The sequence below is a fragment of the Pseudophryne corroboree genome, chromosome 4 (assembly GCF_028390025.1).
Source record: "Pseudophryne corroboree isolate aPseCor3 chromosome 4, aPseCor3.hap2, whole genome shotgun sequence".
Classification (NCBI taxonomy): Eukaryota; Metazoa; Chordata; class Amphibia; order Anura; family Myobatrachidae; genus Pseudophryne; species Pseudophryne corroboree.
The window spans coordinates 88,619,999-88,647,940 of NC_086447.1; the positions used below are offsets into that span (position 1 = coordinate 88,619,999).

Below are 27,942 nucleotides of genomic sequence, written 5' to 3' on the forward strand. Positions count from 1 at the left end.
CGGCGATGGCAGAAGCCACAAGGATTCTCCGATGGGCGGAAAATCACGTGTTAGCACTGTCAGCAGTGTTCATTCCAGGAGTGGACAACTGGGAAGCAGACTTCTTCAGCAGGCACGACCTCCACCCGGGAGAGTGGGGACTTCATCCAGAAGTCTTCCAACTGATTGTAAACCGTTGGGAAAGGCCACAGGTGGACATGATGGCGTCCCGCCTAAACAAAAAGCTAGAAAGATATTGCGCCAGGTCAAGAGACCCTCAGGCGATAGCTGTGGACGCTCTAGTGACACCGTGGGTGTACCGGTCGGTTTATGTGTTCCCTCCTCTTCCTCTCATACCCAAGGTACTGAGGATAATAAGGAGAAGAGGAGTAAGAACTATACTCATTGTTCCGGATTGGCCAAGAAGAGCTTGGTACCCGGAACTTCAAGAAATGATCTCAGAGGACCCATGGCCTCTGCCACTCAGACAGGACCTGCTGCAGCAGGGGCCCTGTCTGTTCCAAGACTTACCGCGGCTGCGTTTGACGGCATGGCGGTTGAACACCGGATCCTGAAGGAAAAGGGCATTCCGGAGGAAGTCATTCCTACGCTGATTAAAGCTAGGAAAGAAGTGACCGCAAACCATTATCACCGCATTTGGCGAAAATATGTTGCGTGGTGTGAGGCCAGGAAGGCCCCAACGGAGGAATTTCAGCTGGGCCGTTTTCTGCACTTCCTACAGTCAGGGGTGACTATGGGCCTAAAATTGGGTTCCATTAAGGTCCAGATTTCGTCTCTATCGATTTTCTTCCAGAGAGAACTGGCTTCACTACCTGAAGTTCAGACTTTTGTTAAGGGAGTGCTGCATATTCAGCCCCCTTTTGTGCCCCCAGTGGCACCTTGGGATCTCAACGTGGTGTTGGATTTCCTAAAGTCACATTGGTTTGAGCCACTTAAAACCGTGGAATTAAAATATCTCACGTGGAAAGTGGTCATGCTGTTGGCCTTGGCTTCGGCCAGGCGTGTGTCAGAATTGGCGGCTTTGTCATGTAAAAGCCCTTATCTGATTTTCCATATGGATAGGGCAGAATTGAGGACTCGTCCCCAGTTTCTCCCTAAGGTGGTATCAGCCTTTCATTTGAACCAACCTATCGTGGTGCCTGCGACTACTAAAGACTTGGAGGCTTCCAAGTTGTTGGACGTAGTCAGGGCCCTGAGAATTTATGTTTCCAGGACAGCTAGTGTCAGGAAAACGGACTCGTTGTTTATCCTGTATGCACCCAACAAGCTGGGTGCTCCTGCTTCAAAGCAGACTATTGCTCGCTGGATCTGTAGTACGATTCAGCTTGCACATTCTGCGGCTGGACTGCCGCATCCTAAATCAGTGAAAGCCCATTCCACGAGGAAGGTGGGCTCTTCTTGGGCGGCTGCCCGAGGGGTCTCGGCTCTACAACTTTGCCGAGCAGCTACTTGGTCGGGGTCAAACACATTTGCTAAATTCTACAAGTTTGACACCCTGGCTGAGGAGGACCTAGAGTTTGCCCATTCGGTGCTGCAGAGTCATCCGCACTCTCCCGCCCGTTTGGGAGCTTTGGTATAATCCCCATGGTCCTTACGGAGTCCCAGCATCCACTTAGGACGTCAGAGAAAATAAGATTTTACTCACCGGTAAATCTATTTCTCGTAGTCCGTAGTGGATGCTGGGCGCCCATCCCAAGTGCGGATTGTCTGCAATACTTGTATATAGTTATTGTTTAACTAAAGGGTTATTGTTGAGCCATCTGTTGTGAGGCTCAGTTGTTGTTCATACTGTTAACTGGGTCTAGTATCACGAGTTATACGGTGTGATTGGTGTGGCTGGTATGAGTCTTACCCGGGATTCAAAATCCTTCCTTATTGTGTCAGCTCTTCCGGGCACAGTATCCTAACTGAGGTCTGGAGGAGGGTCATAGAGGGAGGAGCCAGTGCACACCAGGTAGACCTAAAGCTTTCTTTTAGTTGTGCCCAGTCTCCTGCGGAGCCGTTATTCCCCATGGTCCTTACGGAGTCCCAGCATCCACTACGGACTACGAGAAATAGATTTAGCGGTGAGTAAAATCTTATTTTTTTTAATAAACCTTTCAATTTTGAAACTTCATTAAAAAGTAAAAGACAATTTCTGAGGAAAAAAAAATAATTAGTTAAGCTGTTAAGGATGTCCATGCTTGAGTCCAGATGATTAAATCAAATTTACTGAAGTACTAATTAAGTCAGCTGTGCTCAAGCATGGATACCCTTAAAACCTGGACTGTAATGGTGTTGTTTGGAAACACCTGATCTAAATTACTAACTTTGTAGGTTCCGAGGACTGATACAAGTTATTGGCAGTCCCCCTACATTCTTTTTGGTCAAAAAGTTGAAAAACATTTAAATATTTTGGTGCCACGTGAGGACATGCTCCTCCAATCAGCAGTTTGGAATGCAGTCATGTGATCACATGACAACCACTCGAATCTGATATACATCCAGAAGTATTAGTTGTGGTCAGTTTAGGCATAACCCATTTTTGCTAAACTGCTCACAGACCTACAGATTATAGCGTATGGGAACAATGATAATCTGCTGTATGCTCCCAAATGCCTGAAAACTGAGGTAACCAATTTGTCTGAGCAACCATTTTTATTCATTTTCCAGCATTTGGGAGCAAATAGACAATTGTCTTTCGCTCCCATACATCACCAGATTTTCATGCCTGCCAGCCAACAAGTTCACTGGTTGGGAAGATCATCTTTAGCAATGTGGCTGTATGAAATGAAAAGAGCATCGCCTCATGCGGAGCAGGCTTGCCTGTAGGCCAAAACCCTTATGGATGGTCAACTACCCAGAATCCTGAGCAGTATAGATGTTAGGGTTTGGTTCACATTAAAGAGTGCTCTTATGCAGAGCAGATGCCAGACACCAAAATAAAGTGGTTGCATAGCTCTGTCTCATACAAGCTTGTTCTGCTTCCAGTAAAACAGATTGCATTTCCTGCGCTCTGCTTTACACAATATGCTGGTTTATTATTGCATCTAAATAACGTACCAGCCCTGTAAATAGAGGGAGAATGTCAACAGACACCACGAGAGCAGACAAATGAGTAGGAGGGGTGTCCTGCTTATAAGAGCATGCCATCTGGATACTTACTGATTAAAGCTTATATTTATTATCAATATAATATGGCGTGTTCTGCTGCAGCTCATGTAGAGACGTGCACAGATAATGTGTAGCCATAAGTCACTGACTATACTGTATCTTGTCTCCCTTCCTTACATACATGTGTACATATACATGACATGCATACATGCACATTTATTACTGTTTGTGATCAGTCCCTAGGGATGAATAATTGCAAAATGCTACTTTTGTATTTTCCACAGGGTGTTGGTATAGAAGATCTACATGCATTAGGTCTACAGTCATTCGGACGACCCCATGTGGGCGACAGTGACAAAAGTTCGAGATATGAAAGGCCGACACTAGGAAAGGTCGCCTGGGTCAACATGTTTTTGTTTTGTTTTTTCATTCTTGGGGTTAGTGTGGATACTTTCTTCATCTGAGACTACTGTTGAAACGTGTCCTCTCTAAAGATCGCTCTGCTCGTTCACAAGGTCACTAAAGGTTATGATTTGTGACATGGTTTGTCATGGCTGGAAAAGAACACCAAAAATGTGTCGACCATGTGCACCTGTCGCCCTTTTGCCCACGTCGACCTTTTTGTCAGTGCTGACCTGCTAGAAGCATCCCATTCACATAGTGATGCGAATAAAATGCATTTTCTGTCAAAAACAAACAAAAAGACAGACCTTAGCAGAGGTGCCGACTGACTCACGCCAGGCGTCTCCTGCTGCATGGCTTATTGAGGTCACATCTGTACCTAGAAGAACTGATGCTGTTTTGAAGGCAAAGAGTGGTCACATCAAATATTAATTTGATTTCGATTTCTCTTCTGTTCATACACTGTGCACTTCGTTAATTGATTAAAAATAAACTAACACTTCGATTTTTGAAAGCATTCTTACTTTGCAGCATTTTTTCCACACCTGCCTAAAACATTTTCACAATACTGTATGTGTCTGTATATATAATATAGTATGTGTGTGTAATATGTATATTTGTTATAATGTATCTTCATTGTGGAATGGATTCCTGTTATGACAATTATAGCTGCTAATCTAGAGATTGAGCCCCAGATGAATTGTGTTCAACATATCCAAGGAGCAAGGCAGGCTGCATTGGTTTATTGATAATAAATGTATCATCTGTACCTAAGGGCCGCACACAGTTGAGGGTGCTGATTAGTTGTAATATTTTTACCCCCCCCCCCCCCCTCCCCATTATTCAGCCTTGCATTCCCCATACATGACGAATGATGTCTACTATAAGTTTGTTCTTCATATTCCATGGTGAATAGAGTAGACTTTAGCTGGTGGCTCAAGAGCCTCCACTTACAAACCAGTGGACATGACGTTCTTCGTGGAAGAAGTGCTAAGTTTGTGCCATGTGTTTTCCAGCTGATCCTCCTGCTGTTACTTCCCCTACGTCACCTGTACCATCACCAGCTAGTAACTCAGAAGGGTCTCCCGTGACGGTGGCGCAGCCCAAGAAGATCATGGGAGTTGGATTTGGAGATATTTTCAAAGAAGGGTCTGTGAAGCTCAAGCCAAGGATACCGACCGCCGAACCAGAAGTCAGAAAGCCTGATAAGGTAAATGGACTGTGTACTGTACACTAATAGAGTCTCTCTATAATTGCCCTTTATGAGTGGCCATAGTAAGATTTGGTACTTCTCAATCACCACGGCTATATATGATTTATGTAGCTGGACTGTATGTTTCATTGCTTATTGGTCATTGAGATTAATCTCTTTCTGCACTAAATGCATTGTGACCTTTTTTTTTTTTTTTTTACGTCTTGCGCTTTGACGTCTCTTGTCTTGCAGCCATTACCCACCCCAACACCAGCGACAAAAGTGGCTCGCACAACAAGTTCAGACCTACCACGGACAGAAACAGACAGCAAACCTAAAGGTCGGGATTGTGTCTTTGTGTTTTGTCTGGATTGTCCGTCACAATTGTTCTTTCTGTACTATCACCATTTGGAATAGACTGTACGATGTAAGAAGTGGGGTAGGTGGGAGTATTTAAGTAAATATATCAAAAGTAACTGAGAGAGGAGGCATTAAGTCCCCTTCATCAGGTAGATTATAACTGCAGCTAAGATAATTGGTCATATGTAGAAAACATCTCCTCATGTGCGCACCCTGTCTGCATTTCCGAGGACCACTACCGGAGATTTGTCTCTATCCTCTTAGGGACGTCTGTGATCCACGCTACAAAGAGTCTCCTTTTGAATGACTTTTGATTTCATTTTAACATACCAAAGTCCTCGTCTCTGTCTCGTCTTATGAGTCTAGTCTTTTAAAGCACTGTCTTGTATATCTGTTGGTACCTCCGCTTATAATACAGTGGGGTTATTCACCACTGCCACCAATATGGCTATCTTGCAGGGATGCCCTGGTCTTGAAAACCGGTCATACTCATTTCTCTGTACCATGCGTTCTAGGAAGACCACAAGAACACGCTTTGCCAGTCTCTTAAGTTTTAAATGACACATGGCCCAAATATATTCAGCTTGAACAAGAGATAAAATAGAGACGGATAGAGAGTGATAATTGGCCAGCCAATCAGCTTCCTAACTGCTATGACACAGGCTGTGTTTGAAAAATGACAGAAGCTGATTGGCTGGTCATTTATCACGCTTTGGGGTATATTCAATTGAAGTAGAAAGCTGCCGTCTCTCGAAAAGACGGCAGTTTTCGACTTTTTTAGGTCAGAAGGGGTTCCGACCTATTCAGTCTTACCCCAAATTATTCGACAAGTTGAGGAATTCGACTTGTCGAAAAGCACGTGGATCAGCAGAATAGCTGCCGATCCGCGTGCTTGTGTCGAAAACGGGGCCAAAAGCGACAGGTTTTGGCCCCCTTTTCGACCATCTCAATTCGACTTTAAAAAAAGTCGAAGTGAGATGCGGGAGAAGAGACGGGGAGAGCCGCAGGCAGACGGGGAGAGCATCGCCAGAGAATGTGTCCTCGCTTGCTGGAGCCGGGTGGACGCTGCCGTGAGCGGCGGCTATGATGCAGGGACGGGGGGGAGGCAGAGACAGTGGGGGAGAGCCGCGGCCAGACAGGGAAGAGCAGCGCTACAGCAGCGGCTATATAGCCACTAGTGTAGCGCGGCTCTCCCCCGTCTCAGCTCCCGCATCTCAATTCAACTTTTTTTTAAAGTCGAATTGAGATGGCATTGAATAGCTCAGGTTGGATCCATTCCGACAAATTAATGTCGGAATGGATCCGACTTCAATTGAATATACCCCCTTATCCGTTTCCACTTAATCTCTTGTTATAGCTTAATACATTTGTACCATAATGCACTAATAGGGTGTGGGTCCCTAGCGCTGGTCTCTATGCAGGAAGTGAGATCCAGAGTGGGATGCTGGTAATGGTTACATGCACTGGAGAGAGCCTCTGCAGTATCACAGAACCTGGCATCAGACATAGGACCTGTACTATATTAATACTCCCACCTGGGTTTCTCCTTTAGGGGCAGATTTATTAAGCCTGGTGAAGTGATAAAGTGGAAGGTGATATGGCAGTTAGGAGCTGACTGACTGGTGTGTTATCACCTTCTACTTTATCACTTCACCAGGCTTAATAAAATCTTTGAATGGAGAGGGATGTTATTAATCTCTCGCTGATGCGAATGCAGAGGGTATGAATATTTATGATGCATCTAGATGCCTTGACATAGACCGCTATAAATGCCTGTAGGTGTTTGCTTCATTTATTATGCAGTCTGTGTGTTTGCTTTTCTTTGTTTTTATTTGACATGTAAAAAAAGGTGTAAAATCCACATTTTAGTTCCCTAATCCAGGAAACACTGATCAACTCTGCTTATTTGTAAGATTTGTTACAGACTCTGCCTAATGGTATTACTATTCCTGTATACCAAATCACACCTCTTTTATTTCCCCACAGCCAAAGAGATGTGCAGGGCGCTGTATCCTTATGAGGGCGTAAATGAGGATGAGCTTAGTTTTAAAGAAGGGGACATCATCCATGTATTAAGTAAAGTAAGTTTTCTAGAGTTATGTTCTGCTTATTTTAGGTTACCTCTTTAAGGGTTCTCCGCCTCTGTCATGAGAGCCTTAGACATTAATTTATTATTTATTAATTATTTAATTCATTTATGGGTACAGTGTTTTTTTTGTTGCCCCCCCCCCCATTTAACATTGATACATGTGATCATTCCCAGCCAATGTACTAAGAGCTGGCGACTTGGTCACAGGCATTTCCCTGGCATTGCACAGGTACAACATTCCTAGCAGAGCAGGATATGGCAGACTTCATGCTGATATGTACAGTATATAGAAGGCTCCTCACAGCTGTAACACATAGTACATGTAAACAAATCAGATATAAAGGGGGGAAAAATAATAATAAAAAAATAAATATATATATATTTGTGACTCAAGATGTTAATTGCAAAATGATAGCTTTAAGGAACGCCTCCTTGGTTTAGGGTCACTTAATAACGACATACTTCTTGTTGTCAGGATACTGGGGATCCAGGCTGGTGGAGAGGAGAACTGAATGGGAAAGAAGGAGTTTTTCCTGACAACTTCGCTGTAATCTGCGATTCTGAAAAGGAAGTGAGTGTACAGTACATATGTTTTTCAGTTCTTCAGCTGGAGATGCAGATGTGAAATGTGTTTAGTAATTACCACGTTAGAGCTGTACAGATCTCATGGGGGATGCTTACTAATCTTGTTTTTATGTTCTGGATTGTAAGATGTGTGACCAGAGCTAGAGCACTCATTGTATGTCAGACCTGAGTACACACGGAAGTCTAGGAAATCACCCTGTCACCAATCTGAATGATAGACGCACAGTTAATCTACGCCCCTGGGTTTAAATTGGATAATCACTAGATCAAGATGTGGCCTATTCCAACATCGAAATGTTAACGATAGTACAGAATAGTGATGAGGTTTCTGTCAAACTAGTCCATATAGATATTAGGATCAAATGTACTTCTATATGTAACCCACACATTTCCTATACCTTCCTTAGATTCTCAGTGACTTCCGGGGTTCCGGCATATGGAGGATGAAAATCATATTTAATATTTTTTTTGGGATGGTCACATTCTTCAAGGTTTGGAGATGTGACCAATCTCAGACACTAAAAAGGCAACTTACTGTAGTTAGGCGCAACTTTACATAAAGAAAGGGGGGAAAAAAGGGCAAGGTGTTAGAGGGGGGATATATCCAAACATTTCTTTCTTTACAGATATGTATGTAGCAATACTCTGTAACCCCTATTACACCATTAACCTGATTATCTGACCCAATTTCCTTACAGAAGCCAAAGAAGCCTCCCCCTCCTACAAAAAGTCCAGGTATGTAACCATGTTGTACTGTCCTGCCATTTAAGTCTTGTCCACTGTGTGTTCAGTATAAGGTTGTGATGTAGAGTGAGACTGAGCTGTTATTGTGCTGCAGACACATTCTCGTATCATACAAATGACTAACTATACAGCTTTCTTATAATAGAGAAGTGGGTAGCAATCAGTTGTAGCGGTTCATGATGGAACATGCTGGCTTTATTTCAGTAAATGTTAATTGATAAATCATAAATTACAGTCGGGGAGGGGAGCCCAGCGGTGGTTTAATTTTGCCCAATGTAAAAAAACCTCTTCAAATACACCTAATGTAAGGTGTAGTGTGTAATAAAGATGCTTCCTGTGTCTCCTAACATTCATGATCTATTTAAACCTCAGTGAAGCTAAACTTAGCAGAAGTTTATGTGCAAACCAGAAAAGTTCTCTTCAATAAGAAAGGTCTAAGGTGCAGTAATTGACGGTGGAGCGCGCCGTCTGAATAAATCCAGAATCCTTACATTTCCACATCAGTTTGTACACCAGGGCCATGTGTAGGAGTCTCCGGATAGTCTTCTCAAGCAAACGAATTGTCTGAGCATGCAGGTCGGACTAATCTGTACTCACGTACTTTACAAAACGGTACAGGAAAGAAATACCTAAACAAAACCGGGTAGTATCAGGATATTTTCCTATGTCGGTATGAAGTAAATACTTGGTGTTTTTTTTAAATTGTGTAATTTTTATTGGAAATTTAAAAAGTTACACCCAGACATTAAAGAGGCATATGATTGGTAAGGCAAACATGAGGAATAATACAGGAAGGCATAAACAGTGTATAAATGACAAAATAAAGATCAGCCAGCAAGCCATTGGACAAGAGAAATGGAAAAATAGCAGGATGTATTAAAAACAATGACATACAGAATACCCCAAATCAAACACTGATAGCTTAATTGCCACCCGAAGGCGCCATTCGGGTGCACACATGAGAGAACCAGATTTTTAATGGGGCATATAGGTGACATACCATAAATGAAATATAAAAAAACTCATCCATCAGAATATCAAAACAAAAAGCCTCACATTCCCCCCCACCCAATATGCCCTAACCTACAAACCAAACAAATACACAAAATAAAATAAAGACACCCAAAGCAAACCTCCCAAGATCCCCCCCCCCACCCTTTATAACCTAACCCCAACCTAGGCATACCTGGATCCCCATAAGAACCCCTAACTACACTACACCTAAATGCCTAACATCCCTCCACATCCCAACCCCATAACACAGGATAAGTATACCGTATAATTGACAGGGGCAGCTAAAATAAATGGCCATAAACTAAGTGGAGCAGGTTATACCCGCAGAATAGTAAAGTAGTATGCAAATACTGAGGTAGGTGAGCTTAAAGACAGAATATAAATATAAATGGCTGTGGAACTAAAACAAGCGACCACAGACTAAATATGGCAAGCTTCTCCCACAAAATGGTAAAGGGCACACGTTCTTAGATACAAGGAGCCGGTAAACAGACATAAAATCGATGTAACATTAAATAAATGGCCATACACCAGTTAGAACAGGATTCTCTCGGAAAGTGTAGCACGCAAATATTTAGCTATAATGAGCACGAGGACAGCAGAACAACAAAACTGTAGCTACAGGGTAAGCACACGATATACTGTAAATGACAGGGGTAATTAAATAAAAGACCATAAACTAAATAGAGCAGGTTATACCCATAGAATAGTAAAGTATTCTGCAAATACCAAGATAACTGAGTGTAAAGAACAGACATAATATAAATAGAAGTGACTGTGGCATTAAAATAAATGACCGCAACTTATATATGGGAAGTTGCTCCTGCAAAATAGTGAAAAATGCACATACAGTAGGTTTAGATACACTGAGCCGGAAAACAGACGGATATCTATATAAATGACAATAACACTAAATAAATGGCCTTAAACATTATAGCAGAATTCTTCTCGAAAATAATTAGTTGTATGCAAATAATTATTTAGAATGAGCACAAGAATAGCAGTATAATACAACAGGAGTTATGAAAGGCTGTACAAACAATATGAAATTGCGCAGTAGCTAACGAGAATCCGTATACAGAACAGAGCACAGTAAGGGTCTCAGCGGCCAGTGAAATGGTTCCCAGTCCCAAGGTGAGCAAAATCAGTCCAGAGGATGAGTCCACCCTGGAACAAAGTAATCCAGCCAAATGACAGTCCCTGGAGAGTGGGCAGAAGGATAAACTGGGCCACCAGCTGTCACACACAGCTGTGTCAAAATAAACGTATAGGGACAAGTGGCAGCTGAAGAAAACCGGATTAGGCACAAAAACTTCCATCCGCGGGTTACACCGAACCACTGTTCCAAATAAATATTAGAGCGGAAAGCCATTCCCTCTCGCGGACTGCCAGCAAACTGGAGGATGTTACATCGCCATTCTCCCTCTTCATCGGATAAGTGACTCTGTGTGACTGCAGATTGAATCTTCACGCGGGACCATGGAATCACCACTAAAGAAATGTAGACCGCTGCAGGATCCACACGCGCCATCACCAGCCGTAGTTCACGGTGAATATGCGTAAGGTCATCCCTCAGATCCTCCAGTCTATTAGTAATTCGTTGCTCGGAAGAACCCACAGCGGTAAGCACCTGCTGTAGTGTAATAGTAAGTGGTGCAGATAAAGTCTCACTAAGGGGCCCTGAGAGCTGCTGCACCGAATCAGGATAAAAGGACATAGAAGCAAAGCCATCCTGCTCACCAGCTACAGAGTTGTGGTAGATTTCGCACATTATGACAAAGCTGGAGACAGGGAACAGAAATCCACAGGATGCTGCCACCAAAACCTCTGCAGAGCACACTGGCCCCAGCAGCTGAGTGAGGGCAGAAATGCAGCAGGAGCAACAGCCACACTGAGAGCAGAGTCTGCCTCAGGATCCAGTCACAGACTTCACCAGCCAGTAAGTTAGGACTCTTGGCACAGAGGATCCCCAAATTCACACTGCAGGAGCAGAGGGGGGTACTGCACTCTTGCAGAAATTTTCAGCCACAGAACACCAGGGAAACAGGAGATAGTTCAGGATATTAGCAGGAGCTCTGGCAGGAAGCTGCCTACACCATGCTGTGTCAAGCCACGCCCCCATACTTGGTGTTTTTATTGCTGTTTTTACTATTTAGTTTTCATTTTAAAAAAGTGACTGTGGTGTACTCACATTTTCCATTCTCTCCTACTAGTACCAAAGCCAGAACTTCGTATTGGAGAAAAGAGGTTCACTCCCCCCAAACCAGAAGAGAAAGGTGACCATAAGAAGGAAATTAGCTGTACTTCTCTTACCTGCTTTAGACCTATTGCGTGGAATTCAAATGTTTTGCGCCCTTGATCTCCTGTCTAAAGTGATGGGAGATAGCTGGGCGCCATTTAATTGCATTTATTTATTTTTATTAATGCACAGCTGTCTCGCTCATAGAGGTCGGGTTCAGCCACATAAAGCGCCCAAACCTAACCAAAGTGCTGGGTGCGATTGCGAAAAGTGCTGTTTGGACGACAAATGGGTAATTTTTTTTGCGACTTTCAGATCGCTGCCCCCAGGGGGCTAGCTGAAATGCAGGCACCAACTGCTATCACACCCAAACAGAGCTGCAATTGAATAGCTCCATTCATGCTGTCTGCATGATAACAATTGAATTTTGCCTATTGATTCGCTGTCTTAAATATTGGTTTTGTATCATCGCTTAAGTTAGAGCTTCTCTAGCAATGCAGAGTATATCAGGAGATGAGTAATGTGTAAATGAGGATGGGGATGCCTGTGACAAAGGTATGCGAGGAGGGGGTGGAGGCAGCAGGAGGGTTATATAGTGGAAGGGGCAGGATCCCCCACTAGCACAGGGTATGTCAGGACAAGGCTGCATGTGACAGAGGTAGTGATATGATGTGAGGTGGGGAATGGAAGCAGGAGGCCTGAAGAAGTAGGTTCCCCCAACAGCACAAAGCGCTGATGTGTGAATTTTATCAAATGGATTCAGGAATATTGACAACTAGTACACTTGTAAGAAGTCTGGTCATTGTCTGTGCATAAATAATATATACCAGTACTCGCATCCGGTACAGACCTTGTAGATGTGGTGCCTGTGTGCAGGTTATGTCACAGCAAGTGACTGATGTTCTGTCTGTGGCTAGCATGGCGCAGTCTCTGAGTTGGGTTATCTTGTCTTTTTATTTGAAAACAACTTAAGCGAAGTTGGTGGACATATTTTTAGGCAGTATTGTTATGACTGGAGGTATCCTTTTAATCCTGCTTGTATAGGTTTTAAAATAAGAATTTACTTACCGATAATTCTATTTCTCGGAGTCCGTAGTGGATGCTGGGGTTCCTGAAAGGACCATGGGGAATAGCGGCTCCGCAGGAGACAGGGCACAAAAGTAAAGCTTTTACAGGTCAGGTGGTGTGTACTGGCTCCTCCCCCTATGACCCTCCTCCAGACTCCAGTTAGGTACTGTGCCCGGACGAGCGTACACAATAAGGGAGGATTTTGAATCCCGGGTAAGACTCATACCAGCCACACCAATCACACCGTACAACTTGTGATCTAAACCCAGTTAACAGTATGATAACAGAGGAGCCTCTGAAAGATGGCTTCCTAAACAATAACCCGAATTAGTTAACAATAACTATGTACAAGTATTGCAGATAATCCGCACTTGGGATGGGCGCCCAGCATCCACTACGGACTCCGAGAAATAGAATTATCGGTAAGTAAATTCTTATTTTCTCTATCGTCCTAAGTGGATGCTGGGGTTCCTGAAAGGACCATGGGGATTATACCAAAGCTCCCAAACGGGCGGGAGAGTGCGGATGACTCTGCAGCACCGAATGAGAGAACTCCAGGTCCTCCTTTGCCAGGGTATCAAATTTGTAAAAATTTACAAACGTGTTCTCCCCTGACCACGTAGCTGCTCGGCAGAGTTGTAATGCCGAGACCCCTCGGGCAGCCGCCCAAGATGAGCCCACCTTCCTTGCGGAATGGGCCTTAACAGATTTAGGCTGTGGCAGGCCTGCCACAGAATGTACAAGTTGAATTTTGTTACAAATCCAACGAGCAATCGACTGCTTAGAAGCAGGTGCACCCAACTTGTTGGGTGCATACAGTATAAACAGCGAGTCAGATTTTCTGACTCCAGCCGTCCTTTAAATGTATATTTTTAAGGCTCTGACAACGTCCAACAACTTGGAGTCCTTCAAGTCGTCTGTAGCCGCAGGCACTACAATAGGCTGGTTCAGGTGAAACGCTGATACCACCTTAGGGAGAAAATGCGGACGCGTCCGCAGCTCTGCCCTATGTCGAATGGAAAATTAAATAAGGGCTTTTATAAAACAAAGCCGCCAGTTCAGATACTCTCCCGGCCGAAGCCAGGGCCAGTAACATAGTCACTTTCCATGTGAGATATTTCAAATCCACATTCTTTAGTGGTTCAAACCAATTGGATTTGAGGAAATCTAAAACTACATTTAGATCCCACGGTGCCACCTTAGGCACCACAGGAGGCTGTATATGCAGTACTCCTTTGATAAAAATCTGGACCTCAGGGACTGAGGCCAATTCTTTTTGGAAGAATATTGATAGGGCCGAAATTTGAACCTTAATAGATCCCAATTTGAGACCCATAGACAATCCTGATTGCAGGAAATGTAGGAAAACGACCCAGTTGAAATTCCTCCATCGGAGCACTCCGCTGCTCGCACCACGCAACATATTTTCGCCAAATACGGCGATAATGCTTCGCGGTGACTTCCTTCCTTGCCTTTATCAAGGTAGGAATGACTTCTTCTGGAATGCCTTTTCCTTTTAGGATCTGGCATTCAAACGCCATGCCGTCAAACGCAGCCGCGGTAATTCTTGAAAAAGACAAGTACCCTGCTGAAGCAGGTCCCTTCTCAGAAGTAGAGGCCACGGATCGTCCGTGACCATCTCTTGAAGTTCCGGGTACCAAGTCCTTCTTGGCCAATCCGGAGCCACTAGTCTTACTCCTCTTTGCCGTATAATCCTCAATACCTTTGGTATGAGAGGCAGAGGAGGAAACACATATACCGACTGGTACACCCAAGGTGTTACCAGCGCGTCCACAGCTATTGCCTGCGGATCTCTTGACCTGGCGCAATACCTGTCCAGTGTTTTGTTGAGGCGAGACGCCATCATGTCCACCATTGGTTTTACCCAACGGTTTAATAGCATGTGGAAAACTTCTGGATGAAGTCCCCACTCTCCCGGGTGAAGGTCGTGTCTGCTGAGGAAGTCTGCTTCCCAGTTGTCCACGCCCGGGATGAATACTGCTGACAGTGCTATCACGTGATTCTCCGCCCAGCGAAGGATCCTGGCAGCTTCTGCCATTGCCCTCCTGCTTCTTGTGCCGCCCTGTCTGTTTACATGGGCGACTGCCGTGATGTTGTCCGACTGGATCAACACCGGTCTTCCTTGAAGCAGAGGTTCCGCCTGGCTTAGAGCATTGTAGATTGCTCTTAGTTCCAGAATGCTTATGTGAAGAGACTTTTTCAGGCTCGACCACACTCCCTGGAAATTTCTTCCCTGTGTGACTGCTCCCCAGCCTCTCAGGCTGGCCTCCGTGGTCACCAGGATCCAATCCTGCATGCCGAATCTGCGGCCCTCCAATAGATGAGCCTCCTGCAACCACCACAGAAGGGATACCCTTGTCCTCGGCGACAGGGTTATCCGCAGGTGCATCTGAAGATGCGACCCTGACCATTTGTCCAACAGATCCCTTTGCATGGAATCTGCCGAAAGGGATTGCTTCGTAAGAAGCTACCATTTTTTCCCAGGACTCTTGTGCATTGATGTACAGACACCTTTCCTGGTTTTAGGAGGTTCCTGACCAGGTCAGATAACTCCTTGGCTTTTTCTTCGGGAAGAAAAACCTTTTTCTGAACTGTGTCCAGAATCATCCCCAGGAACAGCAGACGAGTTGTCGGCATTAATTGGGATTTTGGAATATTCAGAATCCATCCGTGCTGCTTTAGCACCTCTTGAGATAGTGCTAAACCCATCTCTAGCTGTTCTCTGGACCTTGCCCTTATTAGGAGATCGTCCAAGTATGGGATAATTAATACGCCTTTTCTTCGAAGAAGAAATATTATCTCGGCCATTACCTTTGTAAAGACCCGAGGTGCCGTGGACAAACCAAACGGCAGCGTCTGAAACTGATAGTGACAGTTTTGTACAACGAACCTGAGGTACCCCTGGTGTGAGGGGTAATTGGAACGTGGAGATACGCATCCTTGATGTCCAAGGATACCATAAAGTCCCCTTCTTCCAGGTTCGCTATCACTGCTCTGAGTGACTCCATCTTGAACTTGGACTTCTTTATGTACAGGTTCAAGGACTTCAGATTTAGAATAGGCCTTACCGAGCCATCCGGCTTCGGTACCACAAAAAGAGTGGAATAATACCCCTTCCCTTGTTGTAGAAGAGGTACCTTGACTATCACCTGCTGAGAATACAGCTTGTGAATGGCTTCCAAAACCGTCTCCCTTTCTGAGGGGGACGTTGGTAAAGCAGACTTCAGGAAACGGCGAGGTGGCTCTGTCTCTAATTTCAACCTGCACCCCTGAGATATTATCTGCAGGATCCAGGGATTTACCTGCGAGTGAGCCCACTGCGCGCTGTAATTCTTGAGACGACCGCCTACCGCCCCCGAGTCCGCTTGCGAAGCCCCAGCGTCATGCTGAGGCTTTTGTAGAAGCCGGGGAGGGCTTCTGTTCCTGGGAAGGAGCTGCCTGTTGCTGTCTCTTCCCTCGTCCTCTGCCTCGTGGCAGATATGAATAGCCCTTTGCTCTCTTATTTTTAAAGGAACGAAAGGGCTGCGTTGAAAGGTCGGTGCCTTTTTCAGTTGGGGAGTGACTTGAGGTAGAAAGGTGGATTTCCCGGCCGTAGCCGTGGCCACCAAATCCGATAGACCGACCCCAAATAACTCCTCTACGCATCGCCTGTCCACTGTCGTGTCCATAAAGCTCTTCTGGCCGAAATGGACATAGCACTTACCCGTGATGCCAGTGTGCAGATATCTCTCTGTGCATCACGCATATAAAGAAATGCATCCTTTATTTGTTCTAACGACAGTAAAATATTGTCCCTGTCCAGGGTATCAATATTTTCGATCAGGGACTCTGACCAAACTACCCCAGCACTGCACATCCAGGCAGTCGCAATAGCTGGTCGTAGTATAACACCTGCATGTGTGTATATACCTTTTTGGATATTTTCCATCCTCCTATCTGATGGATCTTTAAGTGCGGCCGTCTCAGGAGAGGGTAACGCCACTTGTTTTGATGAGCGTGTTAGCGCTTTGTCCACCCTAGGAGGTGTTTCCCAGCACTCCCTAACCTCTGGCGGGAAAGGGTATAAAGCCAATAACTTCTTTGAAATTAGCAGTTTTTTATCGGGGCACCCCACGCTTCATCACACACGTCATTTAATTCTTCTGATTCGGTAAAAACTACTGGTAGTTTTTTTACACCCCACATAATACCCTGTTTAGTGGTACCTGTAGTATCGGCTAAATGTAACATCTCCTTTATTGCCAAAATCATATAACGTGTGGCCCTACTGGAAAATACGGTTGATTCGTCACCTTCACCACCGGAATCAGTGCCTGTGTCTGGGTCTGTGTCGACCGACTGAGGCAAGGGGCGTTTTACAGCCCCTGACGGTGTTTGAGGCGCCTGGACAGGCACTAATTGAGTGTCCGGCCGCCTCATGTCGGCAAACGACTGCTTAAGCGAGTTGACGCTATCCCGTAATTCCACAAATAAAGGCATCCATTCTGGTGTCGACCCCCTAGAAGGTGACATCCTCATATTTGGCAATTGCTCCGCCTCCACACCAATAACGTCCTCATACATGTCGACACACACGTACCGACACACAGCAGACACACAGGGAATGCTCTATACGAAGACAGGACCCACTAGCCCTTTGGGGAGACAGAGGGAGAGTCTGCCAGCACACACCAAAAAGCGCTATATATGACAGGGATAGCCTTATGATTAAGTGCTCCCTTATAGCTGCTTTTATATTAATATATTGCCATTTATTTTGCCCCCCCTCTCTGTTATACCCTGTTTCTGTAGTGCAGTGCAGGGGAGAGACCTGGGAGCCTTCCTGACCAGCGGAGCTGTGACAGAAAATGGCGCCGTGTGCTGAGGAGATAGGCCCCGCCCCTTTTCCGGCGGGCTCGTCTCCCGCTATTTAGTACATTTAGGCAGGGGTAAATATCTCCATATAGCCTCTGGGGCTATATGTGAGGTATTTTTAGCCTTTTTAAAGGTTTTCATTTGCCTCCCAGGGCGCCCCCCCCCCCAGCGCCCTGCACCCTCAGTGACTGCCGTGTGAAGTGTGCTGAGAGGAAAATGGCGCACAGCTGCAGTGCTGTGCGCTACCTTAAGAAGACTGCAGGAGTCTTCAGCCGCCGATTCTGGACCTCTTCTTGCTTCAGCATCTGTGAGGGGGCCGGCGGCGTGGCTCCGGTGACCATCCAGGCTGTACCTGTGATCGTCCCTCTGGAGCTTCATGTCCAGTAGCCAAGAAGCCAATCCATCCTGCACGCAGGTGAGTTCACTTCTTCTCCCCTCTGTCCCTCGTTGCAGTGATCCTGTTGCCAGCAGGAATCACTGTAAAATAAAAAACCTAAGCTAAACTCTCTAAGCAGCTCTTTATGAGAGCCACCTAGAATTGCACCCTTCTCGGCCGGGCACAAAAATCTAACTGGAGTCTGGAGGAGGGTCATAGGGGGAGGAGCCAGTACACACCACCTGACCTGTAAAAGCTTTACTTTTGTGCCCTGTCTCCTGCGGAGCCGCTATTCCCCATGGTCCTTTCAGGAACCCCAGCATCCACTTAGGACGATAGAGAAAAGGTAATCTTGTACAGTAGTACATCTGAGGAAGGGTTATACAGGTGGCTCATTTACAGTTGGACACATCTATGTGTTTATACACTCAGCTGCACATCTCTCAGGAAGCGTCCAGCCACTGACTACTAACACCCCAGGTGTACGCCAAATATAGCTAGTGCCAGCTCTATGTAATACATATGCCAATCATAGCTAGTGCCAGCTCTATGTAATGGTGTACGCCAAGCATAGCTAGTGCCAGCTCTATGTAATACATATGCCAAGCATAGCTAGTGCCAGCCCTATGTAATGTGTACACCAAGCATAGCTAGTGCCAGCCCTGTGTAATGCGTACGCCAAGCATAGCTAGTGCCAGCCCTGTGTAATGCGTACGCCAAGCATAGCTAGTGCCAGCCCTATGTAATGTGTACACCAAGCATCGCTAGTGCCAGCCCTGTGTAATGTGTACGCCAAATATAGCTAGTGCTAGTCCTATATAATGTGTACGCCAAGCATAGCTAGTGCCAGCCCTATGTAATGTGTACACCAAGCACAGCTAGTGCCAGCCCTATGTAATGTGTACACCAAGCATCGCTAGTGCCAGCCCTGTGTAATGTGTACGCCAAATATAGCTAGTGCTAGTCCTATATAATGTGTACGCCAAGCATAGCTAGTGCCAGCCCTATGTAATGTGTACACCAAGCATCGCTAGTGCCAGCCCTGTGTAATGTGTACGCCAAATATAGCTAGTGCTAGTCCTATATAATGTGTACGCCAAGCATAGCTAGTGCCAGCCCTATGTAATGTGTACACCAAGCATCGCTAGTGCCAGCCCTGTGTAATGTGTACGCCAAATATAGCTAGTGCTAGTCCTATATAATGTGTACGCCAAGCATAGCTAGTGCCAGCCCTATGTAATGTGTACACCAAGCACAGCTAGTGCCAGCCCTGTGTAATGCGTATGCCAAACATAAGTAGTGCCAGCCCTATGTAATGTGTATGCCAAGCATAGCTAGTGCCTGCCCTGTGTAATGTGTATGCTAAGTATAGCTAGTGCCAGCCCTGTGTAATGTGTACGCCAAATATAGCTAGTGCCAGTCCTATGTAATGCATATGCCAAGCATAGCTAGTGCCAGCCCTATGTAATGTGTACACCAAGCATAGCTAGTGCCAGCCCTGTGTAATGCGTATGCCAAACATAAGTAGTGCCAGTCCTATGTAATGCATATGCCAAGCATAGCTAGTGCCAGTTCTATGTAATGTGTACGCCAAATATAGCTAGTGCCAGTCCTATGTAATGCATATCCCAAGCATAGCTAGTGCCAGCCCTATGTAATGTGTACACCAAGCATAGCTAGTGCCAGCCCTGTGTAATGCGTATGCCAAACATAGGTAGTGCCAGCCCTATGTAATGTGTATGCCAAGCATAGCTACTGCCAGCTCTATGTAATACATATGCCAAGCATAGCTAGAGCCAGCCCTTGGTAATGTGTACGCCAAATATAGCTAGTGCCAGTCCTATGTAATGCATATGCCAAGCATAGCTAGTGCCAGCCCTATGTAATGTGTACGTCAAGCATAGCTAGTGCCAGCCCTGTGTAATGCGTACGCCAGGCATAGCTAGTGCCAGCCCTATGTAATGCAGCATAGCTAGTGCCAGCCCTATGTAATGTGTACGTCAAGCATAGCTAGTGCCAGCCCTATGTAATGCAGCATAGCTAGTGCCAGCCCTGTGTAATGCGTACGCCAAGCATAGCTAGTGCCAGCCCTGTGTAATGCGTACGCCAGGCATAGCTAGTGCCAGCCCTATGTAATGCGTACGCCAGGCATAGCTAGTGCCAGCCCTATGTAATGCGTACGCCAAGCATAGCTAGTGCCAGCCCTATGTAATGCGTACGCCAAGCATAGGTAGTGCCAGCCCTATGTAATGCGTATGCCAAGCATAGCTAGTGCCAGCCCTATGTAATGCGTACGCCAAGCATAGCTAGTGCCAGCCCTATGTAATGCGTACGCCAAGCATAGCTAGTGCCAGCCCTATGTAATGTGTACGCCAAGCATAGCTAGTGCCAGCCCTATGTAATGTGTACGCCAAGCATAGCTAGTGCCAGCCCTATGTAATGCGTACGCCAAGCATAGCTAGTGCCAGCTCTAAATAAAGCTGCTCAGGAAACATAAGTTTCCTGTGTTATGTTGCTCCCACAGCATTAATGTGTGCGCTGCGTTCTGTGTCATTACTGGGACAGCAGCATTTGAATGTAAATCCCACCCACTGTGCATACACTGCCCTGTATAGCTCACACATAAGTAGATTAATTTTTACACCATTTTTTCTCTATCGTCCTAGTGGATGCTGGGGTTCCTGAAAGGACCATGGGGAATAGCGGCTCCGCAGGAGACATGGCACAAAAAGTAAAGCTTTAGGATCAGGTGGTGTGCACTGGCTCCTCCCCCTATGACCCTCCTCCAAGCCTCAGTTAGATTTTTGTGCCCGGCCGAGAAGGGTGCAATCTAGGTGGCTCTCCTAAAGAGCTGCTTAGAAAAGTTTAGCTTAGGTTTTTTATTTTACAGTGAGTCCTGCTGGCAACAGGATCACTGCAACGAGGGACTTAGGGGAGAAGAAGTGAACTCACCTGCGTGCAGGATGGATTGGCTTCTTTGGCTACTGGACATTAGCTCCAGAGGGACGATCACAGGTACAGCCTGGATGGTCACCGGAGCCTCGCCGCCGGCCCCCTTGCAGATGCTGAAAGGAGAAGAAGGTCCAGAATCGGCGGCAGAAGACTCCTCAGTCTTCTTAAGGTAGCGCACAGCACTGCAGCTGTGCGCCATTGCTCTCAGCACACTTCACAGGGCAGTCACTGAGGGTGCAGGGCGCTGGGAGGGGGGCGCCCTGGGAGGCAATGTAAACCTATTTTTTGGCAAAAAATACCTCACATATAGCCTCCGGGGGCTATATGGAGATATTTAACCCCTGCCAGAATCCGTTGAAGAGCGGGAGACGAGCCCGCCGAAAAAGGGGCGGGGCCTATCTCCTCAGCACACAGCGCCATTTTCCCTCACAGAAAGGCTGGAGGGAAGGCTCCCAGGCTCTCCCCTGCACTGCACTACAGAAACAGGGTTAAAACAGAGAGGGGGGGCACTAATTTGGCGTTAGAAATATATAAAAAGATGCTATAAGGGAAAACACTTATATAAGGTTGTCCCTATATAATTATAGCGTTTTTTGGTGTGTGCTGGCAAACTCTCCCTCTGTCTCTCCAAAGGGCTAGTGGGTCCTGTCCTCTATCAGAGCATTCCCTGTGTGTGTGCTGTGTGTCGGTACGTGTGTGTCGACATGTATGAGGACGATGTTGGTGAGGAGGCGGAGAAATTGCCTGTAATGGTGATGTCACTCTCTAGGGAGTCGACACCGGAATGGATGGCTTATTTAGGGAATTACGTGATAATGTCAACACGCTGCAAGGTCGGTTGACGACATGAGACGGCCGACAAACAATTAGTACCGGTCCAGACGTCTCAAAAACACCGTCAGGGGTTTTAAAACGCCCGTTTACCTTAGTCAGTCGACACAGACACGGACACTGAATCCAGTGTCGACGGTGAATAAACAAACGTATTCCTTATTAGGGCCACACGTTAAGGGCAATGAAGGAGGTGTTACATATTTCTGATACTACAAGTACAACAAAAGAGGGTATTATGTGGGATGTGAAAAAACTACCTGTAGTTTTTCCTGAATCAGATAAATTAAATGAAGTGTGTGATGATGCGTGGGTTCCCCCCGATAGAAAATTATTGGCGGTATACCCTTTCCCGCCAGAAGTTAGGGCGCGTTGGGAAACACCCCTTAGGGTGGATAAGGCGCTCACACGCTTATCAAAACAAGTGGCGGTACCGTCTATAGATAGGGCCGTCCTCAAGGAGCCAGCTGACAGGAGGCTGGAAAATATCATATAAAAGTATATACACACATACTGGTGTTATACTGCGACCAGCGATCGCCTCAGCCTGGATGTGCAGAGCTGGGGTGGCTTGGTCGGATTCCCTGACTAAAAATATTGATACCCTTGACAGGGACAGTATTTTATTGACTATAGAGCATTTAAAGGATGCATTTCTATATATGCGAGATGCACAGAGGGATATTTGCACTCTGGCATCAAGAGTAAGTGCGATGTCCATATCTGCCAGAAGATGTTTATGGACACGACAGTGGTCAGGTGATGCAGATTCCAAACGGCACAAAGGTGTATTGCCGTATAAAGGAAGAGGAGTTATTTGGGGTCGGTCCATCGGACCTGGTGGCCACGGCAACTGCTGGAAAATCCACCGTTTTTACCCTAAGTCACATCTCTGCAGAAAAAGACACCGTCTTTTCAGCCTCAGTCCTTTCGTCCCTATAAGAGTCATATTTGCCCAGGGATAGAGGAAAGGGAAGAAGACTGCAGCAGGCAGCTCATTCCCAGGAACAGAAGCCTTCCACCGCTTCTGCCAAGCTCTCAGCATGACGCTGGGACCGTACAGGACCCCTGGATCCTACAAGTAGTATCCCAGGGGTACAGATTGGAATGTCGAAACGTTTCCCCCTCGCAGGCTCCTGAAGTCTGCTTTACCAAGGTATCCCTCCGACAAGGAGGCAGTATGGAAAAAAATTCACAAGCTGTATTCCCAGCAGGTGATAATCAAATTACCCCTCCTACAACAAGGAAAGGGGTATTATTCCACACTATATTGTGGTACTGAAGCCAGAAGGCTAGGTGAGACCTATTCTAAATCTAAAAAAATTTGAACACTTACAAAGGTTCAAATCAAGATGGAGTCACTCAGAGCAGTGATAACGAACCAGGAAGAAGGGGACTATATAGTGTCCCGGGACATCAGGGATGCTTACCTCCATGTCCCAAATTTGCCCTTCTCACTAAGGGTACCTCAGGTTCGTGGTATAGAACTGTCACTGTCCGTTTCAGACGCTGCCGTTTGGATTGTCCACGGCACCCCGGGTCTTTACCAAGGTAATGGCCGAAATGATGATTCTTCTTCGAAGAAAAGGCGTCTTAATTACCCCTTACTTGGACGATCTCCTGATAAGGGCAAAGTCCAGGGAACAGTTGGAGGTCGGAGTAGCACTATCTCGGATACTGCTACAACAGCACGGATGGATTCTAAATATTCCAAAATCGCAGCTGATCCTGACGACACGTCTGCTGTGCCTAGGGATGATTCTGGACACAGTCCAGAAAAAGGTGTTTCTCCCGGAAGAGAAAGCCAGGGAGTTATCCGAGCTAGTCAAGAACCTCCTAAAACCAGGAAAAGTGTCAGTGCATCATTGCACAAGGGTCCTGGTAAAAATGGTGGCTTCCTACGAAGCAATTCCATTCGGCAGATTTCACGCAAGAACTTTTCAGTGGGATCTGCTGGACAAATGGTCCGGATCGCATCTTCAGATGCATCAGCGGATAACCCTATATCCAAGGACAAGGGTGTCTCTCCTGTGGTGGTTACAGAGTGCTCATCTTCTAGAGGGCCGCAGATTCGGCATTCAGGATTGGATGCTGGTGACCACGGAGGCCAGCCCGAGAGGCTGGGGAGCAGTCACACAAGGAAAAAATTTCCAGGGAGTGTGATCAAGTCTGGAGACTTTTCTCCACATAAATATACTGGAGCTAAGGGTAAATTTATAATGCTCTAAGCTTAGCAAGACCTCTGCTTCAAGGTCAGCCGGTATTGATCCAGTGGGAAAAACATCACGGCAGTCGCCCACGTAAACAGACAGGGCGGCACAAGAAGCAGGAGGGCAATGGCAAAAACTGCAAGGACTTTTCGCTGGGCGGAAAATCATGTGATAGCACTGTCAGCAGTGTTTCATTCCGGGAGTGGAAACTGGGAAGCAGACTTCCTCAGCAGGCACGACCTCCACCCGGGAGAGTGGAAACTTCATCGGGAAGTTTTTCCACATGATTGTGAACCGTTGGGAAATACCAAAGGTGGACATGATGGCGTCCCGTCTGAACAAAAAACGGGACAGGTATTGCGCCAGGTCAAGAGACCCTCAGGCAATAGCTGTGGACGTTCTGGTAACACCGTGGGTGTACCAGTCGGTGTATGTGTTCCCTCCTCTGCTTCTCATACCTAAGGTACTGAGAATTATAAGACGTAGAGGAGTAAGAACTATACTCATGGCTCCGGGTTGGCCAAGAAGGACTTGGTACCCGGAACTTCAAGAGATGCTCACAGAGGACTTATGGCCTCTGCCGCTAAGAAGGGACTTGCTTCAGCAAGTACCATGTCTGTTCCAAGACTTACCGCGGCTGCGTTTGACGGCATGGCGGTGGAACGCCGGATCCTAAGGGAAAAAGGCATTCCGGAAGAGGTCATTCCTACCCTGGTCAAAGCCAGGAAGGAGGTGACCGCACAACATTATCACCACATGTGGCGAAAATATGTTGCGTGGTGTGAGGCCAGGAAGGCCCCACGAAGAAATTTCAACTCGGTCGATTCCTGCATTTCCTGCAAACAGGAGTGTCTATGGGCCTCAAATTGGGGCCCATTAAGGTTCAAATTTCGGCCCTGTCGATTCTCTTCCAGAAAGAATTGGCTTCAGTTCCTGAAGTCCAGAAGTTTGTCAAGGGAGTATTGCATATACAACCCCCTTTTGTGCCTCCAGTGGCACTGTGGGATCTTAACGTAGTTCTGGGATTCCTCAAATCACATTGGTTTAAAACCAGTCAAATCTGTGGATGTGAAGCATCTCACATGAAAAGTGACCATGCTCTTGGCCCTGGCCTGGGCCAGGCGAGTGTCAAATTGGTGGGTTTTTTCTCAAAAAAGCCCATATCTGTTTGTCCATTCGGACAGGGCAGAGCTGCGGACTCGTCCCCAGTTCTCTCCCTAAGGTGGTGTCAGTGTTTCACCTGAACCAGCTTATTGTGGTGCCTTGCGCCTACTAGGGACTTGGAGGACTCCAAGTTGCTGGATGTTGTCAGGGCCCTGAAAGTATAGGTTCCAGGACGGCTGGAGTCAGGAAAACTGACTTGCTGTTATCCTGTATGCACCCAACAAACTGGGTGCTCTTGCTTCTAAGCAGACTATTGCTAGTTGGATGTGTAATACAATTCAGCTTGCACATTCTGTGGCAGGCCTGCCACAGCCAAAATATGTAAATGCCCATTCCACAAGGAAGGTGGGCTCATCTTGGGCGGCTGCCCGAGGGGTCTCGGCTTTACAACTTTGCAGAGCGGCTATTTAGTCAGGGGCAAACACGTTTGTAAAATCCTACAAATTTGATACCCTGGCTAAGGAGGACCTGGAGTTCTCTCATTCGGTACTGCAGAGTCATCCGCACTCTCCCGCCCGTTTGGGAGCTTTGGTATAATCCCCATGGTCCTTTCAGGAACCCCAGCATCCACTAGGACGATAGAGAAAATAAGAATTTACTTACCGATAATTCTATTTCTCGGAGTCCGTAGTGGATGCTGGGCGCCCATCCCAAGTGCGGATTATCTGCATTACTTGTACATAGTTACAAAAATCGGGTTATTATTGTTGTGAGCCATCTTTTCAGAGGCTCCGCTGTTATCATACTGTTAACTGGGTTCAGATCACAGGTTGTACAGTGTGATTGGTGTGGCTGGTATGAGTCTTACCCGGATTCAAAATCCTTCCTTATTGTGTACGCTCGTCCGGGCACAGTATCCTAACTGAGGCTTGGAGGAGAGTCATAGGGGGAGGAGCCAGTGCACACCACCTGATCCTAAAGCTTTACTTTTTGTGCCCTGTCTCCTGCGGAGCCGCTATTCCCCATGGTCCTTTCAGGAACCCCAGCATCCACTACGGACTCCGAGAAATAGAATTATCGGTAAGTAAATTCTTATTTTAAAAGCAATACATCAAACAAATATTAGTTTAGTAGCTCCATCGATTCCTCTGGAATATGTCCCCAAGTATATTGGTCACCTATTATAGCCGTAATCCTGGTCCAGCACCTGTTCAGGAGAAGACATCGTGTGTGTGATATAGGTAATGGACATACCATAATGTCATGGATCTTGCAGCTGCTGGGGGTCTCCTAGTGTATCCTCCTCTGCTGCATGTTCTGTGACACGTATGCAAATCTAAATATGTTGTATATATGAAAGAGCTTATCTAGTCAGATGACCTGTATATGAATGCACTTTTAGGGTGGTATTCAAATGATATATCACGCCCAATCTCCTTTCTAAAGTGATACCCGTTATTGCGCAGATCGCACCCATAGTAATCAGGTTTAGCTGCGTAAAGCTTTAGGGCGCCTCGCTATCACAGGGGTAAAGAGCTGAAATGATGATACCACACCCGTCAGCAGAAACAGAATGGGTATGGAAGGGGGTGAAAAAGAATTGAATACCGCCCTAAGTGTCAAGAAATAAATACAATAACACGCATTTGGGTCTTATGTTTTAAAAAGAGTATCTTCACGTTACATGGAGAATAAAGTGTCATTCTACTTTATAGTATGGTTGTATTCCAAGTCTATTACTTATTATATCTATTTAGAGCATTGTTGATTAGCAATCGTTGCATTCAGAATGTAAGAATATTGTACAGAAATTGCCTATTCCTGCTTCGGATGTGTCTTGGTATCTGCGGGCGATACCATTATCGGTGCATTGGGGCGTATAATGCCTAGGGCTGTGCGGATCGCACACCACGCACCCTTTATGCCCTGCCAGCAAGGTACCCGTCCACACATTTTGTCAGGATTACCAGATCCTCCTTGGAGATATTGGCTGTACATTACAACGGCATTACGCAGGCTACGTGCAGAATCGCTACAAGTGCCTCAAGCGTCAAGAATGCCCCTGGTCAGAGTTTTACAGAGTGTGGCATACCCACAGGGAAAACACGGCTATAGTAAGGCCTGCAATACGTGCCCTGTAATCGTCGTCATTCAGGAACACAGTGAGAGAATGTGGACATCTGAAAACCAGCCAGGACCAAGCAGGCAGAAACCTATCAAAAGACGACCGCTACATTTCAGCATTGTTGAAGTGGAAACAGTTGTGATTACTATGGGGCAGATGTGTTAACCTGGAGAAGGCATAAGGAAGTGATAAACCAGTGATATGTGCAAGGTGATAAAGGCACCAGCCAATCAAATCCTAACTGTTAATTTACATATTGGAGCTGATTGGCTGGTGCCTTTATCACCTTGCACATATCACAGGTTTATCACTTCCTTATGCCTTCTCCAGGTTAATACATCTGCCCCTATGTTTGAAATGATGCTGTGGGCGAACTGGTCGCTTTCTTCACCAGCCGAACAGCGCCAACGGGCAACTATCGGCCATGTAACGGCTCTGTCACCGTTCTCCAAGGAGTAGGTGTGAAGGAAACAAATGACAAGACTTTAAAGCATGAGAGATGATCAGCAACATGTGGGGAGAAAAGAGGTGGCCGAAGACTAGCACATGAGAGGACAGTACTGCCGGGCATTACTTACAACAGATTGAAGGAGTGCATGACATGGCACATATGACAGATGTACCACCCGCAGCACCAAGCACCGATCCAGGTAATGTATAGTCTTTAATTAAGCCCTCATTAG

At 46.2% G+C, this 27,942-nt stretch overlaps 1 protein-coding gene across 4 annotated transcripts in view; it reads left to right on the top strand.

The window, feature by feature from the left end:
- CD2AP (CD2 associated protein) overlaps positions 1-27,942 on the top strand; it is a 171,881-nt gene that overhangs the window by 111,173 nt on the left and 32,766 nt on the right. For all 4 annotated transcript variants that reach the window (XM_063915246.1, XM_063915247.1, XM_063915244.1 and 1 more), the window contains 6 exons: positions 4,512-4,705; positions 4,940-5,027; positions 7,034-7,128; positions 7,612-7,707; positions 8,420-8,456; positions 11,693-11,755. In XM_063915246.1, the coding sequence (XP_063771316.1) occupies positions 4,512-4,705; positions 4,940-5,027; positions 7,034-7,128; positions 7,612-7,707; positions 8,420-8,456; positions 11,693-11,755 (573 nt within the window). The remainder of the gene's footprint in view (positions 1-4,511; positions 4,706-4,939; positions 5,028-7,033; positions 7,129-7,611; positions 7,708-8,419; positions 8,457-11,692; positions 11,756-27,942) is intronic.